At 43.4% G+C, this 21,098-nt stretch overlaps 1 protein-coding gene across 6 annotated transcripts in view; it reads right to left on the bottom strand.

Annotated features, from left to right (window-relative positions):
- RFFL (ring finger and FYVE like domain containing E3 ubiquitin protein ligase) overlaps positions 1 to 19,264 on the bottom strand; it is a 67,979-nt gene extending 48,715 nt beyond the window's left edge. For 2 of the 6 annotated variants that reach the window (XM_082370908.1, XM_082370911.1), the window contains exon 1: positions 19,052 to 19,262. In XM_082370908.1, the coding sequence (XP_082227034.1) occupies positions 19,052 to 19,241 (190 nt within the window). In that variant the 5' untranslated portion in view covers positions 19,242 to 19,262. The other 4 variants (XM_082370910.1, XM_082370909.1, XM_082370914.1 and 1 more) reach the window with 4 other exon arrangements.
- Positions 19,265 to 21,098: the final 1,834 nt, after the last annotated feature.

The following is a 21,098-nucleotide window of genomic DNA, read 5'->3' as shown; positions in this document are numbered from 1 at the left end:
TTAGAGCAGTTGACAACCATTATCTCACAGACCACACTTTAAAAAATATTTCTGTAGTTGATGATAAGTCACAAACATCCTAATATGGAGCAACTCTCAAGGTACATACAGTAGAGACAAATACGGAAACAAAAATAGAATACTGTTAAAAGCTTCTGACTCATTCTATATTAGTGGACTTTAAATGAGGAAGAGAAAATCCAGATGGTTCTGTGCCCAGGAAGTAAATGTAAATGATGCGAAGAGCAACAGAAGCATCAGAACTTCCTAATTCTGCTGAGATAAGCACCACTCAGCAGGTGAGGGCGGCTGTCTCAGATTATCGCTTCCCTCTGTGGGCTTCTGTACAGTTTCCATCAGTTTCCCCTGAATATAACCATACTCCACCTGAGTTCCTTCTTTTAGCCGGGAAAGGCTGAGGATTACACATGTAGAGCTCTAAAAAGATGCTAAACTTGAACTAATGGCTTCAGGCACTTGAGCTTTTATAAGGTTATATGAAAACTCCAAGAATATGAGACTGTATGAGAAATAAACAAAATAATTGTGGCTTTGTGCTTAAGTTCCTTCAATATATATATATATTTTTAATATATTATTTTAAAACTCAGACAAAGTTAATTCACACCCAAAGCTATACAGACTTACTTTTTATGTGTGGTCACAAGAGATATTTAACACGGGTATGTGTGCATGTAGGCTTTTGTGTACGAGTCTGTATGTATGTATATATACACACACACCTTGCAAACACCATACCCACTGTTTTACTTCAACAGAAATATGTAATGCCGTTTATAGCCCACATTTGGTTCATTTTCTGATATTTCTTAACATTTTAAACAACAAGCAGGTGTCAAAAGAAATTAAAATAGTCATTTCTTAGGATTCTGTAGTCTTCCAAATCCATAGAAAATTACCAAATACATAGAAAGAGATATGGGAGGGAAGTGCAATGGGAGCAGATCAAGGAGGTATTTTAGCTTTACCAGTATTTGAATACATTTTACAACAAGCATATATTCAAATATTACTTAGTAATTTAAAATTCAGTTAAAGTTTTAAATGTTCTACTGTTTATACCTACTTTTAATCTTTTCCCCTTCTCACTCTTTCCTCTCAACAGCCTCCTTTTACCTGCTTCCCCATTCCTAGCATCTTAAATAATACTGTACATTTCCTCTTTTTAACAAAATTAATCTTACTTATGTCCATATCCTTTTTCTTTCCCCCCACGTCCTTTTTCTGATTGAGAAGACAGTGAATTGATAAACCCAAATTTCCAAGAACCAGTGGCTTTCTCACTTTGTTGATAATTAGAGACACTGCTAAATTCTAATCTTGGATGTTCAGGGATCTTATAACCTTTTTTTTTTTTTAAACTAGAGTACCTACTCTTCAAAAAAGACAATGAATGTCAACCAACTAGCTATCATCTAATAAATCACAGAAATTAGGCATGAAAAATGAAGTAAACTTTAGGATACTCGAGAATCAACTCTAGAGGTACTTAAGAACCAACAGTGGTGCTTATTGAAAAGGATCACTTCCCAACCCAGTCTCTAAGACACTCTGAATTAGCAGAAGTGGAAGGAGCCCCTAGAATCGGAATTTTTAATAAGCATCTCCCTCTCCCAAGTGATTCGGACACAGAGAGGCCTTGGATCGTGTTTTGGGAGACAGGTCATAGCTCTGTTCCCTAAGCACTGTAAAATGAAAAGTTTTTTTTTGTTTGTTTGTTTTTTGGCTGCGTTGGGTCTTCGTTGCTGCACGCAGACTTTCTCTAGTTGCGTCGAGTGGGGGCTACTCTTCGTTGTGGTGCGCGGGCTTCTCACTGCGGTGGCTTCTCTTGTTGCAGAGCACGGGCTCTAGGCACGCGGGCTTCAGTAGTTGTAGCGCATGAGCTCAGTAGTTGTGGCTCGCGGGCCCTAGAGGGCAGGCTCAGTAGTTGTGGCGCGGGCTTAGTTGCTCCGTGGCATGTGGGAGCTTCCCAGACCAGGGATCAAACCCGTGTCCCCTGCACTGGTAGGTGGATTCTTAACCACTGCGCCATCAGGGAAGTCCAAAATGAAAAGCTGGGGTTTTTTTTCCCCCAAAGACCACCAAACTGAACAGTAGTCTCACAGAGCAGGTCTTAGACATTAGTCCCCTCACCCACAAGAACCATCAAGAACATAACAATTGAACTGTATTTATTTTGTTGACTGGACTATTATTTTCTTCAAGCCTCCAGAGGCAATTATCCTAACTACTTATCTTAAGGATTTTCGCTGTCACCCACAGTCCTGTTAGACTGAGACATTTTCACACCTGGGATGCAGTACAAGGGGCTTAATGGAATTTTTATGACTGTGAAAATTAAAGTTCATTTGACTCAACAGAACAGTCAAATAGAACAAAGGAGAAAAACCTCCCCAAAGGCACGGCTTGCAAGTGGAGGCTTCTGACTTCCTGATGAGGCAGCTTTGCCCAGACATTCAAACCATGGGATGCTATATAGCTCATGTGTCGAGAGCACCTAAATGGCAACTTATCACCCCAGCATCGTCCACCGCAGGCTTACTGTAACATTTGGAAGCACAGCCCTGCTGGATAAGATGGCCTCTCCTGGGAGACAGCGGCTGTCGCCATGGCGGGGATCATTCCGTCTTGGGGCCAGAAGAACCGGGCAGTCCCTTTAATCTTTAACGAGCCACTTTAGTGTTCAGATATAGGAACCGGCACTGAATGAGGCTCAACCTGCTTCACGGCACTTTGTGGCAAAACCACCCCCGAGCTGCAGGAGGGCACGCCAGCCACGCCGGTCCCCGGGGCTGCAGTTACCAGAATCTGTTCTATAATGCAATTTGGGCACTTTATTATCCACTGTGGCATAATACTTCATAGTGCAGAAGGGTATCCAATATCGGACTTCCCTGGTGGCGCAGATGGTTAAGAATCCGCCTGCCAATGCAGGAGACAAGGGTTTGAACCCTGGTCCAGGAAGATCCCACATGCCGCGGAGCAACTAAGCCCGTGCGCCACAACTACTGAGCCTGCACTCTAGAGCCCGCGAGCCACAACTACTGAGCCCGCGAGCCACAACTGCTGAAGCCCGCGTGCCTAGAGCGCGTGCTCCGCAACAAGAGAAGCCATCGCAGTGAGAAGCCCGCGTACTGCAACGAAGAGTAGCCCCCACTTGCCGCAACTAGAGAAAGCCCACGCGCAGCAACAAAGACCCAAAGCAGCCAAAAAATAAAAAGTAAAATTAATTAAAAACAAAAACAAAAAAAAAAGAAGAAAGGTAGCCAACATCAAGGGTACAGCAACTGCCTACCTCAGGCACAATGAAATACTAGATTAGTAAATGTCAGGAACTGAAAAAGTAGCAAGCCCACTTTGAAGGAAAAGGAAGACTCCAAAGCTGACAGGACACAGCCTGATGACCTGATGACAAGATTGGTAAAAAGGAAGTCAGCGACGTGACTAAACTGCTATCTTGGGCAGTTCACTTTAGAAACCTGGTAACGGAAATCTTGGAACCATTCGACGGGTGTAATTTTCTATACAAAGCTATTTCTTCATTTTTTCCCCTGTGCTGCTAATACAGAAGAAGGGCAGGGAAAAGGCCCTTGTCATCAAACTCCATCACCTAAACAACTCCAAGAGCTTCATAATGAAGTAATTGGTAAGCTCATGTTCTATTCCCCAGTAGCCACCCTCTCAGAACAAAGATTCTGTAATTCAACTTTGAAGATTACCTTAATTCATAATTCTTATTTACTCTAGAGCTCTGGATTTTTCTCTTCCCCAAATATACACACACATTCTCTCTCTCTCCCTCCCCCCTCCCCGCCCCCTTCTCTTTCTCTGTCTCTCCACCCTCATACTCATGCTCTGCCTCCAATAGGTCAAACTTCCTAAATTTTCACCCTGGTTTCCAAATGCCACAAGATTAAGTTACCTTCCTTCAGGTCCTCAAGTCTAGGGGGTCTTTGTTGACATGCGTTTCATCTTGATGGGTGATTTCTAGCCATGCAGATAAATTACCTGTTCACCTACAGTTAATCTTCAAACTGGCTTTTGTAGGCTATGGAAATAAAAGGGTAATAAGACTGCACAGCTTGAATGTCCCATCAAGGTAATCAAAGTAAAGGAAGAGGCAGAGAAGACAGAAGGAGAGATTTCAAAATAAAAACTGCGCTGTGCATTTCAGGAGCACTTAAGAAAACACTCCATCTGACTAAGCAGCCAATGAGTAGACAAATACCCACAGGACTATACATTCTCTAAGGACTACCGTGCTCACGGTTCTTGCTTCCCTCACGGTTCTGCAAGAGATCACATCAAAAAGTTAGACTTGCATTATTCATAATAGAGTGGACAGAGAGATGCCAACACCCAGAATTCTAAGGATTTACCTACAAATAAAACCATAACCTTATTTCAACCCAAACCCATGTAACAAGGAATAAAGTACATATTGTTTGGGTCTTTCAATGGTATCTCTCTCATCCCTTTTACAATAGAACCCAAAGTTTTGTCACAGGCATTAAACACTTAAAAAAGAATCACAGGGGAAAATGTCCACAATATATTATCCATTAAAAAAAAAAAAAAAGCAGTACAGAACAGCAGGTGGAGAACACACACACACACACACACACACACACACACACACACATAGCACACACAGTATACATACATATGTATATATACAGAGAGAGAGATACAAAACATATAGTCAGAAAGTCTAGAACCACTTAACAGTGTTACTTTTGGTACGGGTGGAGGTTTACTTTCTGCTTTATACATATACTTTTGTGCTATTTTAGTATTTAAATGAGGAGTATAAGCTAATTAACATTACCAGAAATAAAGTACCTAAGATCACTTGACGAAGAAAATGAAACAGGACAATTTGAACAAGTTCTTAGGGCCATTCTGAGCCAAATTTTCAGCATATTTAAGGCTATATTCACTGAGGCAAACATAAGAATCAACCAGAATTCATAGTGTTGGGACAGCATTGTTGGTTCATCTGTCGTCATTCTGAGCCAGAAGCAGTACTGTGCTATGTCCTGCCAGGTTAGGGGGAGACTGAGTCTCGTGCTCATGTCCTCACTTCCCCCAGGTTAGTCCCGGTTAGTCTTCTCCTCTCAGGGACACCAGGGCAGGGGATTAAAAAGCAGGTCAACAGACCACTGAACACTGTATAGAGAAAGAGCCACGTGAAGGGCTAACCACGACTCAAAAATCTTTGCTCTTTGTCAAGTCAGTTTTACAAATAGTCTGACGAACTTAAAAAACAGATATGCTACTTATTAGAAAAGTTAAAAAAGGGGGACAATATGAAATGCTGATGAGGATGCAGAGAAACTGGATCTCATACACTGCTGGTGGATCAGACTGTAAAATGGTACAGGGCTTAGGAAAATAGTTTGGTAGCTTCTTTAAGAGACCAAAGATACACTTACTGTAAGACTGAGCAATTGCATTCCTGGGCATTTAACCCAGAGAAATTAAAACTTGTATCTACACAAATACCTGTACATAAATGTTCATAATGGCTTTATCTGTAACAGCCCCAAACTGGAAACAACCAAAATGCCCTACAATAGGTAAATGGTTAAAAAACTGTGATACAGGGACTTTCCTGGTGGCACAGTGGTTAAGACTCTGCACTACCAATGCAGGGGGCCTGGGTTCGATCCCTGGTCAGGAAACTAGATCCCACATGCATGCCACAACTAAGAGTTCACATGCCACAACTAAGGAGCCCGTGAGCTGCAACTAAGGAGCCTGCCTACCGCAACGAAGACCCAGCACAACCTAATTAATTAATTAAATTTTAAAAAACCTGTGATACATCCAAGGCATAGAAAACAAACTTATAGTTACCAAAGGGGAAAGGCGATAGGTGAGAGATAAATTAGGAGTTTGGGACTAGCAGATACAAACTACAATATATAAAACAGATAAACAACAGGTCCTACTGTATAGTACAAGAAACTATATTCAAGACTTCCCTGGTGGTGCAGTGGTTAAGAATCCGCCTGCCAATGCAAGGGACACAGGTTCAAGTCCTGGTCCGGGAAGATCCCACAGGCCGTGGAGCAACTAAGCGTGTGCACCACAAGTACTGAGCCTGTGCTCTAGAGCCCTCGAGCCACAACTACTGAGCCTGCGTGTCACAACTACTGAAGCCCGCGCACCTAGAGCCCGTGCTCTGCAACAAGAGAAGCCACTGCAATGAGAAGCCTGAGCACCGCAACGAAGAGTAGCCCCCGCTCGCTGCAACTAGAGAAAGCCTGCCCGCAGCAATGAAGACCCAATGCAGCCAAAAATAAATAAATTAATTAATTTTTTAAAAAAGAAACTATATTCAATATCTTCTCATGAACAATAACGGAAAAGACTATGAAAAAGTATACATACGAATCACTTTGCTGTACACTAGGAACTAACACAACATTGTAAATCAACTATACTTCAATTAAAAAAAACAACTGTGATACATCCATCCATACTATTCATGCTATTTAGCAATAAAAAGCATTATTAAATACATTACTAAATACAACTTGGATGGAGGGCATCATGCTAAGTGAAAAATGCCAACCTCAGAAGGCCACATGTTGTTATGATTCTATTTCCATAACATTTCAAAAAGGACAAAATTATAGAGATAGAGAACAGATTACTGGTTGCCAAGGATTGGTTGGGGGAAAAGGGATGTATGTGACAATCAATGTGCAATTACAATTACTCATTCAACTGTCCAACCACTATGGAGAATTAAGGAAGGTGAATTGTTTGTAAGGCAAAGCACATTTCATATTATTCTGCCGTCCCTACTATGCCAGAAAAAAAAAAAAAAAAGATTGTTTAAGCATGACTCCGTTGCTGGCTCAACCACCTAAAATACATTTCAGGCATTACCTGTGCCCCATCTCTACCGGTGTTTTTATCTGAGCTTCCCCAGGGCCATGAGCGATGAGCCAGGAGGCAGCGGAAGTAACCCATGCAGAGTGAACTCTCACTGCAATTTAAGCTCAGCATTCAGCCCAAAGTGTCCCGCTTGAAATCAAAAGCATCTGAAAACTGCAGCGATCAGACACATAAATTGTGAAAGACGTGGTTACCGGGGTGGGGCACCTCACATGTGACAGGCTTCCTACTACAAAGTTTTTCCTACAAAAGTCTCAGTAGCAGTCTCCAAATGTGAGGGAAAGGTTAGTGGAAAAAATTTAAATGATGCTTCCTCTGTGATTCTCCCAGCCAGGGCTCACATGTACTGAAAGCAGGTCACATGTCTCAGGCACAAAGTTTTAGTTTCTATACTCATCCGGGCTTCTTACTGAAAGTGGTCTACCACTGTTTATTCCACTATCACTTACAACACGAGGACCCTTGCGCCACCAACATCTACAGTATCCTATACAGGGGTCAATTTATTGGGAAGGCCTATTGAAAAACAGAAAGACACTGCAAAAAAAAAAATTTTTTTTTTAAAGAAAACCCACCAATAAATTCTCCTCTAACCCAATGCTTCAGCTGTTTAGCCAAATGTGCTTTTGAGGGTGACTGGCTGATATATCAAATACAATTACAATTTTAGAACAAAGAATAAACTATAAAACAATCCTCAGGACTTCGCTGGTGGTGCAGTGGTTAAGAATCCACCTGCCAAGGCAGGGGACACAGGTTCCATCCCTGGTCCGGGAAGATCCCATATGCTGCGAAGCAACTAAGCCCGTGTGCTGCAACTACTGAGCCCACGCACCTAGAGCCCGTGCTCTGCAACAAGAGAAGCCACCGCAATGAGAAGCCCGCGAACCGCAACGAAGAGTAGCCCCCGTTGGCCACAACTAGAGAAAGCCCACACGCAGCAACAAAGACCCAACGCAGCCAAAAATTTAAAAAAAAAAGACCAAAAAAAAAAATCCTTCAGTGCTAATGGAATTAAAACTAGTAAAGGAATAACAAATACTGCTAATAACATTCTAAAATCACTTTCCACACAAGGAGGCCCATGTATAAAAGGATAATTTTAAGCCCACATTCTATGAAATAGAACCTATTTCTAAAGACTTATTCTGATAAGTAATCATAATTAGATGAGCTGATGGAGTGAGAGGCAGCTGGGGCCTGGTGGTTGGGAGCGGACCTTTCCAGCCAGACTACTTGGGTTCAAACACTGTGTGGTCTTAGGCACATTTTCAATTTCTCTGTGCCGCATTTCCTGATCTGCGGAACACAGATATTGGTGCCTACACTTCGGAGAATTGTTGGGAGGGGTTAAATGAGTTCATATAGCAAAGTCCTTGGCACACAAAAAGCACACAATAGCTACCGATAATTTTTATACAGGTAAAATAGGGTATAAAGAGAAGTATCATAAGGTTATAATGACCAAAGTCCTCTGTAGGCTGGCACACATGCTATTCTACTGAACAGTAACTAGGAAAGCAAGGCCCAGCCTCATCACACAGCCTCCCCACCCCTCCCCACCCCAGTTAGAAAGATGGAGTTTGTTCTAGAGATGCTTAAAGAAAAAAGGCTTGACTTAAGCTAGACACCTCTCTCCCATTTCTAGGTTTCCCAACTATTCAGCAACAACCAGACATTTTGGAATCAGAAACACAAATTGTGTCCAAAAGTGTTAAACAATGCTTGTCCAAAGGCCCCAATACAGCTAATAGTTTAGACAGCTGTGCTAGGAGCCACAGAAGTTGCATTTTCTAACTAGTATTGCTTCTGAACAATTGAAACTTTCTCCAGAGCAAAGTCCAGACACAGGGAGCAGTGTTCCCCACAAACATCCAAACAGTTTCATTATTGTTTAACCACCAAAATAAAAATAACAGCTCCAATAATCTATCAAGTTTGACATTTCATCCAACCAAGCAATTAAACCAGGACACAACGCATGCATGGAGAGATTTTTTTTCCCCTGCTCCAAATCAACACTCATTTTGACATTATAGCCACACAAACTAGTAATGCTTGTTCCTAGACTACTTACAAAAGGTTTCTAAACACCAAACATGCTGAAGTGCCTCAAAGAAACGGCACAGGGGCTTCCCTGGTGGCGCAGTGGTTGAGAATCTGCCTGCCAATGCGGGGGACACGGGTTCGAGCCCTGGTCTGGGAAGATCCCACATGCCGCGGAGCAACTGGGCCCGTGAGCCACAACTACTGAGCCTGCGCGTCTGGAGCCTGTGCTCCGCAACAAGAGAGGCCGCGATGGTGAGAGGCCCGCGCACCGCGATGAGGAGTGGCCCCCGCTTGCCACAACTGGAGAAAGCCCTCACACAGAAACGAAGACCCAACACAGCCATAAATAAATAAATAAAATTAAAAAAAAAAAAAAAAAAGAAACGGCACACCGTCAAATTTTATTTTCTGTCTCCCACCTTTAAGCATCTTTATTAACTGTAAGTAAAGTTACAGGCCAGTAAGTTGGAAACTCCCTTCTAATATTTAGTCAAAGGAGGTAAATACCCTCCTAATACAGGCACAAAATGCAAGGTCTATCAATATATTCTTAAATATATTAAAGGTAAGTATCCTCACCTCATCCTCAAGTATTAAAATCGTGGTTCTGATCTAGCAAATCACCAAGTGATAGATCTTCTCTCTCCAGGTAGGGAGTTCTCAGTTGGTTGCCTCAATTACAGGTAGCCTAAGGAAGAAAATCAAGGACCTCTGATACCAAGTTCCTAAGACGTCCTCAGAACCACCTATAATAGAACAAAGCTATTCACAGTGTGCAGACGCACACCCTCCATGGACATCCGTGTCAAGGTAAACACAAAACAATTCATAGTAGGTATGAACTGCTGTGTATCCAAGTGCATGACTTCCTGGTAATTCATTTTTCTTGTACTTTACAAAAATATTAGTTGGCAACAGACTGAAAAAGCACTTTACAAAGCTGGTCCTTCACCAGTTTCAGAAGCACTAACTTTTCACACAGTTGAATGCCAATTGTGTCACTTATTGTTCTGAAGTAATCAAAGCACCCTTGCCCTATCCTACAGCTTCTGATTTGAGGGCAATTAAAGAAACCAATAAGGAGGTACACCACGGTGTAACCTCATGGAAAGAGTACCCAATTAGACTCAAAAGACCTCACTGCTGGTCTTCAAGATCCAACTAACTTGGAGACGCTGGGTGAATTGGAGACTTTTTACTTCCCTGTGCCTTGAATTCCTCCTCTGCAGAATAAAAGCATCCCCCTAACATCAGCATTTCTCAACATTATCATTTTTTTTTAATGTGTGGTTCCTTCTGACAGTATTACTTTCTCCAAGTGTGGTCTGCAGATAAGCTACATCAGAATCCCCAGCTTCATTCCCAAACACCCAGATTCTATAGGTCTGGGCTAGCAACCAGGAAACTGCAGTTCTTACAAGCACCCGGGAGACTCTGATACACATGAAAATTTGAGATCTACTGCAATAATCTTAGTAATGCCTCTAGGGATTAAAAAAAAAAGGTCACAATTTGTGTGTAAACCCCAATAAAGAAATTATTTTAGGTAAAAAGTATTTTTAAATCAGTATATTAAAACTTACGGAAAACACTTTAATACACTTTTATAATATCAGTAATATGTAACAAAAAATTTCAATTTTTCCCCATTTAAAAAAATGATGTTTCGTTGGGAAGACCAAATGTGTATTAAAATGCGTGTAAACATTTACATGCTATGGCATCAAGAACTGCTTTTTTTTTTAAATTATTTATTTATTTATTTTTGGCTGCATTGGGTTTTTGTTGCTGCGCATGGGCTTTCTCTAGTTGCGGCCAGAGGGGGCTACTCTTCGTTGCAGTGCGCAGGCTTCTCATTGCGGTGGCTTCTCTTGTTGCGGAGCACCGGCTCTAGGCACGTGGACTTCAGTAGTTGTGGCACACAGGCTCAGTAGTTGTGGCTCGTGGGCTCTAGATCGCAGGCTCAGTAGTTGTGGTGCACGGGCTTTGTTGCTCCGCGGCATGTGGGATCTTCCTGGACCAGGGCTTGAACCCGTGTCCCCTGCATTGGCAGGCGGATTCTTAACTACTGCGCCACCAGGGGAAGTCCAAGAACTGCTTTCTTGACACGATATTCAGAACTCTTGAATTTTGTACCAGTCCCTCCCAAACAAAACTAGTGGCTTATTTTTACGTTTGTGCTGTTTCTGAAAAGATGAGCTGAGCAGAAAGATTTCAGGCGGCTATTTGTGAGCGTTTCCACAAATAACAGTGCAGGTGTGGATAGCCAGTACCTCAAAAACCAAATTAGATGTAACTGTCAACATATTTTCACTTTTAATATTAGTTTTGGTAGTACAAGAGACATGGTGATAAGCTGTATAAAAAAGTTTAATCAAATAAATAAAATTTACGAATCTGATGAAGATCATCTGGAGGTGAAGCTGCAAAACTATCATATTTATGTCCCCCATTAATTGGCTGGTTCACTGTCACTATTCCTCAAGCAGCCGGTCTGCAAATATGTCAACAGCCCAAACAGTTGGGAAACACTGAACTAGATCAATGGGCGTGGGGGTGATGACTCAGAATCACCCGGAGTGCTGGGTCCAACCATATGGTGAGGGTGGTAGGGAAGGTGGAGTGCCCTCTGTCAAGCTCTCTGGGAACATTTGACCCCTTCCCCCACCAGCTCTGCAGCAAACACTGGCTAAGGTAAACTTCAGCTCTGACACAGAATGACTATGCAGGTACTTCCATCAGCATATGACAAATGACCAAGAATGGCACCTGAATCTAGTCATGCCCAAAAGGTAAAAAGAGAGGTAGATAGAAGTGAGAGGACCGGAAGGCCTAAGAATTTTCCACTGCGGACTGGGCAAGTCCTAGGCCCTGCAGCTATTCCTTCCCACCCCACACCCTGGCACAAAACTTTAACACCGAACTGTTCCTCTTCACCTCCATAAAATCCAAATTGCCCAAACCATGGCTACTGGTCTGCAAAATCAATTCCAAGACAATTCCGCCCTCTTCCTGAGAACCATCCTTGACTAAGGATTCCTCAAACTGGCTGAACTTCGGCTGACCCACTCCCTCTAAAGTCCTGGAAAACACTCCACCCTCTTTCCCCAAATCAGAACGCTCCTTTTGTCCAGGATTTTGGAATAAAGGCTCATGCTCTAGTGGATCTTCTTCCACACCATGAAGATAATAATTGAGCATGGTTAAGAGGGGGTATAATTCATTGGCTATGGACCCACTGACTCAAGACCCTGGAAAAGGTTGTAAGTCAACAGAAGATGAGGCATGGTTATTTCTCAAGCAGATATCTTAATCATTATGAAAGTTGAAAGGGGGTGGGGGGAATTCACAGAAATTGCTGGAGGGAAAACAAGCTTTCCTATAGCATAAAATATATTGATTCCATCACATTCCATGCATGTGATCAGAACGAAGAGTGGAAAGATTTTTCAAAGTAAATGAAAAGGGTAAAACAAGAAGGGGCGGGGTGGGAGAGGAGGCCGCTCCATTTACTTAAGAAAAGCTTTTTTTCCAAGTCTTTTAACATAACCCAGCAGTTGCAAATAAACAATGGTGCTGATTACTAACGAATTACATTTAACCATTCAGAGGCCAGCAGAGCCTCCAGTTGGCCTAACTTCCTGTAAATTTCAGGATGACTAGGCAGCATTTCTTCAAAGTGGATCAAGACAGTTAAAATGTTTCAGCAAATCAGACTGGCTCCAAGTAGTCTGATTGGATCGGCTGTCCCTAGGAGACCTGACCACTCCACAACCCAGAGATAATGAAACATTAAAATTGCATATAATAATTACAATTGCATATAATAATTATATGCAATTCTAGAAAAGGCATGTGAATGTTAAACTAGGAGATGCCGGCTAAACCTATAGCATTGGAGGGGGCAGCTTTCAAAAGTCAAGTGACACTAGCTCAACAAAAATTGTGTAAAGTTCAAATTCAGCACATGGGTGGTAGCTGCTGAAAAAGGCTGCTGAGAGAGCCAGAAGGTTTTGCTTATCTTTTTACAGGAGAGGACAATGGAGAAATTACCAGACCAAGGTCACCTTCCCTTAAAAAAAAAAAAAAAGGTTAGCAGGCTTAACTGCGATAAAAAAAACCTTCATAGGTCGTAACTCCAGGAAATCAGCAGCCTGGTGAGAATCTCTCCAAGAATCCTGTAGGAAATTAAGTGTGGATTAGAGTAATTAAATGTGAAGTCTCCTTGAGAGTGATTTCTGTTCCTTATGACTAGAGCCATTTCTGTGAAACGCATCACAGAAAAATTGTGAAGAGGATTTGCCAGGCATCACAGCCTTTCCACTTTCATATCAAGGTCTGCAAGCACTATGATCTAAAAAAGAACACAGCAGTGATTTGGGGAGGGAATTAAATAATACAGCTTATCTCAGAAAACCACTCCATTCTCTAGCCTTTGCAAAAGTTCTCATGTTCACATAATGGTAATATACTTAGGAGTTTCCAAAAGTTACACACATTTCCTCAAAAGACATATAGGAAAAAATATAATCACCGGGTAAAGGCCAAACATTGTCTCTTCTGAATGCTTAAATAGCCAATTATACATTAATTCTATAGAGAGAAAGAGACTATTACAGGAAAGTTAAGTAAGACGTTAAAAAATGTACCCTCGGGCCTAAGTCTGTTCAACTGACAGTAAAATCACCCCCTCAAAAAAGCAGTTTTGTGCAAAATCTAGTATTTTAATTTCCCAGCTTCCAAGAGAAATATATAAGGAGCAGAAATTAAACTAATTATGTCAGCAGCACAGTGAACAAAACTTTAATTGTATTACACACTAGTTAGACATTTGCAGAATACAAAGGCCCTTAAGGGTAGAAACTTCTTTAGAATATAAATGATTCCAAATCAATATGACAAAAATTAGTCCGTTTGGGCAATAAACAGATTCATGGTTGACATGGAAAAATTCAGCCAACATCCTAATTCAATGTAAAAAATTAACGTAGAGTATAAGAAACAAATCTCTAAAATGGTTTTAAATCACTCCATGATTTACATATGTTGGATCATTAATAGGTCCTTTAAGCCAGTATTGTACTAATCAGCTTTTTTAGCATCCTGCCCACAAAAGAGCCTATTCATTTAGCTGGGAGACAGGTGTTAGCAACCAGCAACCTCTTTTAGCCTCGAGTTCCAGGGGCCTGGTCTGTGATTACTATGGCCATGATTGGCAAGTCGAGAGGAAGGGCAGTTTAAAAGAGGGAAAGGGAGGAGAGAGGGAGAGAGAAACAAAAGAGCCCGAGAGGGGGGAAAGGAAGATGAGGAAAGAAAGGGCCGTCAGGTGCTACTTAGTGGGGCCACCCTCCAAGCCCGGTAGCCTGAGCTGAGCTCCCAGACTACCGCCCAGATACTTGAGGCAGAATTTGGATAATGTCATCATTCCCGCAGACAGTAATTCTGGATATATGCCTACACTCCACTTGTTCTAAAAAAATTTTTTTCAAGTGTCTATGACTCATTCCTCTTTCCCATATTCTCTAGTTCTTAACTTCAGTCCTCACTCTTTCATACATTTTCTAAAAGAGCTGACCGAGTAGATATTCCTGGAAAGAGATAGAGAGAAGGCCAGATTTCAAAAGACATCTTAAGCCTACGGAATAAAAATCCTATGAGAAAGTGGGAGAAGAGAACATTCACTGAGTTCCGTACAATGTACAAAGAAGAGATTTCCTCTCTTTTCATCCACAGAACAATGCTACCAGGTATGATTTTCATCTTGCAGATGAAGAAAATGAAGCCCACAGAGGTTAAGTAACCTGTCTAAAGTAGCACAGCCAGGAGGTGGAGGAGCTGGGACTCAAAACAGGTTTGTCTATTTCCTAAATTGTTACACTTTTCCCAAGTTTAAATCCTTAACTAACATATTTAATGCCCTGATTCTGCTTTAAGTCAGAGGGTTCTGTATTTCAGCAATTTTTCTTCCATCCATGAACTCAGCAAAAGACCTGCAACTAAATTTTATTGCCTATTAAGCATCCATTATTTCCAATAAGCGTTTCAGCTATGTAGAAATGAAACATCTGGCAAGTTGGCTTTATTTTAAAATCCTACATACAGAGAATTCCCAGGCAGCTCTCCTATCCAACACTGATCAGAACTAGACTTGACTACCCATTCAGACCTCCAGTGGTTTCCACATTATCATTCATTTGTCCACTCAGGAAATAAAGGAAGCTACTTTCGCCAACCCTCCCTCATGACTCCTGACAGATAATACAGCAGAGGGGGCCTCTCAGTAAAGTAATTTACATAAAAGTTATAAAAGCTCTTTGTTATCTGTCATGACTAGGAAATGGGCTATTCTAGCAAATCAAACATCCTGAATAACATAATGATGCTTTTAAAGGGACTACCAATTTATAAAGAATTTCAAAGCAATGCAACAGTGGCTCCTAAACCCGGCTGCAGATCAGAATCACTTGGGGAGCTTTTTGGAAGCAGATGCCCAGAGTGGTTTTTAAAATGTAGATTCTCGGCACTTCCCTGGTGGCCAAGTGGTTAAGAATCCGCCTGCCGATGCAGGGGACGTGGGTTCGATCCCTGGTCCGGGAAGATACCACATGCCATGGAGCAACTAAGCCCATGCGCCACAACTACTGAGCCTGCGCTCTACAGCCCGCAAGCCACAACTACTGCGCCCGCACGCCTAGAGCCCGTGCTCGGCAACAAGAGAAGCCACCGCAATGAGAAGCCCACGCACCCGCAACGAAGAGTAGCCCCTGCTCTCCGCAACTAGAGAAAGCCCGCACGCAGCAATTAAGACCCAATGCAGCCAAAAATAAATTAATTAATTAAAATAAAATAAAATGTGGATTCTCAGTCATCACTTATCCACTCAAAAAAAAAAAAAAAAAATCTCCAGGAGGTGGAACTGGGAAATCTGTATTTTTAAAGAGCCCCTCAGTGACTCAGTTGGAAACTGCTAGGTACCGAATCTTTTAAGGAGTGGCTGGCTTTGGAGAACTCCTTGCAGTAAAACTCACTAAAAAGACTAAAGCTGCACTGAATACAATGTGACCTTCTTTTTATGATTCAGGAGACTTCAGGATCTCCCAATGCCTCTGGTCCATCATTCACTACTAGTCACTAATCACTGTACTGGCAAAACCAGAAAGGAAGGAAAGGTTAGGAAGACTTCATACTGGTAAAAAGCTGGAAAAACCAGCTTTTGTTTTCCTATCAGATTTTTAAAGAGCTAGTTTCCCCCAGAGGAAACTCAGATTTTATGCTTGCCTCGAAAAAGGAAAATGTTTAAAGACAGGCAGATTCTCTTAACTGCTCCAATTCAGAACGTTAACAGGCCCAAATGCATCAAAAATGTGGAATATTCAACCTGAACTACAGAAAGCAGAGAAACTTCATGACAGTCTTAACAAAGATAAATGAGGATAATGGGTTTAAGCTAAGAATGGCATCATAGGATTAGATAAAACCACTGTCCTGACCATGGCAACTGATAAATCCTGGAAACTGGGAGAGCTGAGGTCTTTCAACACATAAGGCCGATGATTCCTACCTATCTAGGATGGCTTTCATGTGAGATATAACAGGATATCCTATTAAGAGCCCAACTAGTTTTAGGATTTTAAAACTCCAAATAATACAGTCACAAAACAAGAAATGACCGCACCACCTCCCTATTGAAGCAATGGGAATTTGTGTGTTTGGATATGAAAAGACTGCCCTTCAAATAGCCAGAATCTTTCTTACATAAACACAAGTCACTACTACCAATAAACAGTAACCAAACAAAAATAATAACCAGTAACATTACCAAACAGTAATGATGAGGCAGCTCGCCCCGTGAGACTTCAGCAACAGCAATTTAAACTATGCATTCTCATTAAACTCTACATTATAACTCAGCTCTGTATTGCAGGGGTTATGAGATTCAAGGTGCAGACGTTAAATCTTTCCTCCCAAAACATAAACACTATAGCTAGTACAAGTTTAATATAAAAGTCTCTAATCTACCTTTAAAACAACAGCAGTAGTAAAGAATAAAAAACTATTTTAAGAATAAAAAATTAAGGTGGAATTAGTCCCGTTAACACTCCTTAGGTTTATGTAGGTGTTTTCAGAAAGTTCTAGGCACAACACTCTTACAGATGGGTGTGACTGTATTAAACATCACAATGGACATGTAATTAGGGAAGAAACTGTGCCCTTTTTTGTTATTGTTGCCTTTTGTTTTGTCTTTTTAAATGCTGGTTACTGAAAATGCTTTTCCCACTGCTATTTTAAGAGGCGTTAAAGAGGCATTCCTATTAGACTGTGCTAAGCAGAGTTATTATCAACTGGCTTGGCCGTGAGAAAGTTTTGAAAACAAATTAATTTCTAACCTCTTTGAGAAGAGCTCTCTTTTTCTGCAGGTTATTTTAGCAACTGGTTAAATTAAGTCAATTTAGAAGATTTACAATCCCCGATCCCAATGTACACAGTTGGGATAACAGCTGTCTTCCTGATCAATATGAAAGTTTTTAGTGGGCTGATCTTCCAAACTAAATAGACATTAAAATGTGTGTGTGTCCTAGATTACATGGAAATTTGCTTCATGCACAATCAAGTTATTAGTTAGCCCTGCCACATCAAGCTGCAACTGTCATATACAATTTTCAAACCTAAGAAAATAACACTTCTAAATAAACTGTAGTTTATGACTTGTACTCTGAAGTCCAGAATTATTAGGAAATATGCCAGGACGTTTCAGAAATGCTTTCCATCATCTATTTCCTTGAACGTGAAAAAGAATGCAATCAGGAAAAAACGATAAAGACGTTGTCAAACCTGAAATCCCGTGAACTAGCTCCCAACCCTAGAATTCTGTACACAAACTCAGCCCAGCACCATGTCCCCTGCCTACTCCCATTCCTAGAAAAAGGTTCCAATAAGTGACAGCCTTGGCCACACTTCAGTAAGTTGAACTGTCACCGGGAAAACCACAACTGCTCCCCAAACAGTTGCACCAACAGAGGTGACAGGAAGTCTCTGTCCTCCAAACCACCTGTAACAGGGATGGGCAAGGAACTTACTTTCTTAGAAGGCCACATGCACCTGGGGATGTTGTTCATTACGTTAACAGTGGCCTTTAGCCAGGGTGCAAAGTGGCAGTTGTGGGTAAAGCCCTATTTCCAAGCTAACAATAATTCTTCCCTGGGGTAGACTGGGAGGAGCAAGGTACACTCTTCCTTGATTACACAAGCAGCTTTTTCTCCTAGAACAAATGACAGACCAACAAAAAAGGAGAAAATATGCTGCTGTTTCTATCTTCTGCCAGCCTGAAATCAAGCTCTGAGCAGATGTCTGCGACGCTCTGGTTCCCCAGGTCTAGCATACTTCCCCAAGCCTGGTCAAATGTTTCATGGGCAGCCAGCTGCACAGAGGCCCCATGTCCCTCTCCGTCTTAGCCACTGGCGACCTCACACACATCACCTCAAATGAACAGAGGACAACTCCCAAAAGAGAGAACAGTGGACCCTGGGCGGGGCGGCGGGGGGGGGGGGGGAGGAGAACCACATCCCCAAACTTCTCCATCGAGCCTCCAAACTCCAGCCTCCACCTTCCTCCAACACGCCCGCAGGGCTCCTGCACTAGGAAGCTGGGTCAGGCTAGTTCCTTAAAATGCAGACGCAGGCCGCCGCGAACCTGACTCGGTTTCCTATGCTGTAAAGCGGCATCTTTCCCCCACGAGCCAACTGAACGTGCCGATCTGTAGGGCGTTTGGAAATATTTGAGAACACACGTCTCCCGTTACTGCCCCCACAGGTGAAATGCTTCCTTTGAGGGGACTTTTAATGGGACAGGTGCGGGCTACCTTGGATGCGCAGACTTCCAGCGAGGCAGGGCGTCCCCCATCCCCTGTCGGCAGGGAGAGTCTCAGGCCGCGCCCCGCACCGAGGAGGCGCCCCCGGACCACAGCGTGGCGAGACCCGAGGCCGAGCAGCGCCTCCGACTCCGGGCTCCCCCGGGACCCCACCCCAGGCCCGGCGCCCTGCGGAACCCAGCGCCAACGCCGCCGCCTCCTCACCTGCCGCGGCCGCCTGCCCGGCCCGCACCTGGGAAGGGAGGGGTGGGGAGGGGCCGGATCCGGGCCGCGGACGGTTCAGGCAGGGGGGCTGCGGGCTGAGCCGCGGCGGCGTCTCCGGGGCTGAGGGGCACCCGGGGACGGTCGCGACATCCTCACAGCCGGCCCCAGGAAGTTGGCCCCCCCCACCCATCCCCGGCCTCCCGGCCCGGTCGCTCCCGCCCCTCGCGCGGCCCCGCTCCCAGCGCGGCCCCGCCCCCCTCGGGAGCGCGCCTCCGCTCCTGCCGCTCCCGAGCCACCATAGAGACGGGCGAGCCGCGCGGCGGGCTAGAGCGCGGCCACCGCGCGCGCCCCCTGGCGGAGCCCAGGCCGCGGGAGGCGGAGCCCGCCGAGCCTGAGACCGGGCTAGGCGTCGGTACCCCGGTGTGAGGGCGTCCGCTGCTCCTCGTTGCCTTGGTTACCGAACTCTGCACGAGGAGCTGAAGGGTCCAGATCCGTGGTGCAGATTGGTGACACTGAGCGAGTCCCATAACATCTCAGAACTCGTTTCAAAATAAAAGTTTCAAAGTTGCCTCACTTTCATATTCCATTGTTCCTCACAACAATGGCTATCAGCAGGTGATGGTCCCCAAAATTACCATGAAAGAAGCCCAGGCCTACTAGAGTTCACTAGCTTATTCAAGGTCCCATAGTTGGAAAGTATTAGAAGCCAGATCTGGAGGACATCAAAACCCACGTTTGTCCCATTCACTCAATGGCACCTCTCTCTCCAGCATTTCCCAGTCTAAGCCCCCAGAGTTAGCTAGTTTCACCTTAAGAAAGTGAGGAAACTGCTAAGAGGAAGGCCCTGGTAGAATGAAGATGGCTGTGTGGAGGAGCCCACCCAGCCATTCATCAGCTAGCTGTGTACCTTTCAGCAGGTAATTAACATTTCTGAACTCCGGTTTCCTCATCCCTGAAGAAATTGGTATGGTTTGGTGTGAGGCAGGTTGGTATGAGGATTAAATAAGCTAATACGTATAGAAGTGCTTAGTAAATTATAAAGCACTAGGGTTGCATGGGGGATCATTAGCCAGCGTGGACTAAGAAAATGCTTAGTCACGAAAATAGTAAATTCAAATCCTTCTTCTGATGGCGTCTAGTGATACCTAATTTTCTTATGCCTTAGGTTCCTATTGAGACCTCCCAGAGTTGCTCAAGCAATTTGTATTTTAATATAAGGAATATCACAAGGAAAAGTGAAGTAAAAATATTATCATTTATACATGCAGACTTCGTCACTTAACAAGTATTATTTCTAGTCTTCACAACCCAGCAAACTGAGTACTATTATTCCCACGTTATTGATGAAGAGCTGCCTATTCAGAAATTTACCCAGAGCCACACAGTTAGGAAAAGGCCGAACCGGAATTTTAAACTAGGTCTTGGGGCTTCCCTGGTGGCGCAATGGTTGAGAATCTGCCTGCCAATGCAGGGGACACGGGTTCGAGCCCTGGTCTGGGAAGATCCCACATGCCGCGGAGCAACTGGGCCCGTGAGCCACAACTACTGAGCCTGCGCGTCTGGAGCCTGTGCTCCGCAACAAGAGAGGCCGCGATAGTGAGAGGCCCGCGCAGCGCGATGAAGAGTGGCCCCCGCTCGCCGCAACTAGAGAAAGCCCGCGCACAGAAACGAAGACCCAACACAGCCAAAAATAAAATAAAATAAATAAATAAATTTAAAAAAAAAAACAAACTTTAAACTAGGTCTTTCCACCACCAGGAATGCATGAAAGGACTGACCTGCTAGATGCCTCCTGTACCTGAATTAACTGTGCCCATCTTTTTCCTATCAGGCTACTTTGGTAACTTTCCTTGATGCAATGCCCTGTCCTCTCTGCTTCTCTCCAGGGGTTTATTTTCCCCCACGAAGGCATTTATTATCTCTTCTTTTCCCCTCTCTGACTCCTTTTCTCTTGAGATCTCAGGACCTTGTTCATCTTATTTCTGAAAGGTCTTTGTGACCTGTGATTAAGGCACATCATTCCCCACCCAGTCTCTCCTTCTCTTGA

Source organism: Balaenoptera borealis (genome assembly GCF_965194805.1).
Source record: "Balaenoptera borealis genome assembly, chromosome: 20".
Taxonomy (NCBI): domain Eukaryota; kingdom Metazoa; phylum Chordata; class Mammalia; order Artiodactyla; family Balaenopteridae; genus Balaenoptera; species Balaenoptera borealis.
The sequence above is the reverse complement of the archived record's forward strand: the minus strand, read 5'-3'. Positions and strand labels throughout refer to the sequence as shown.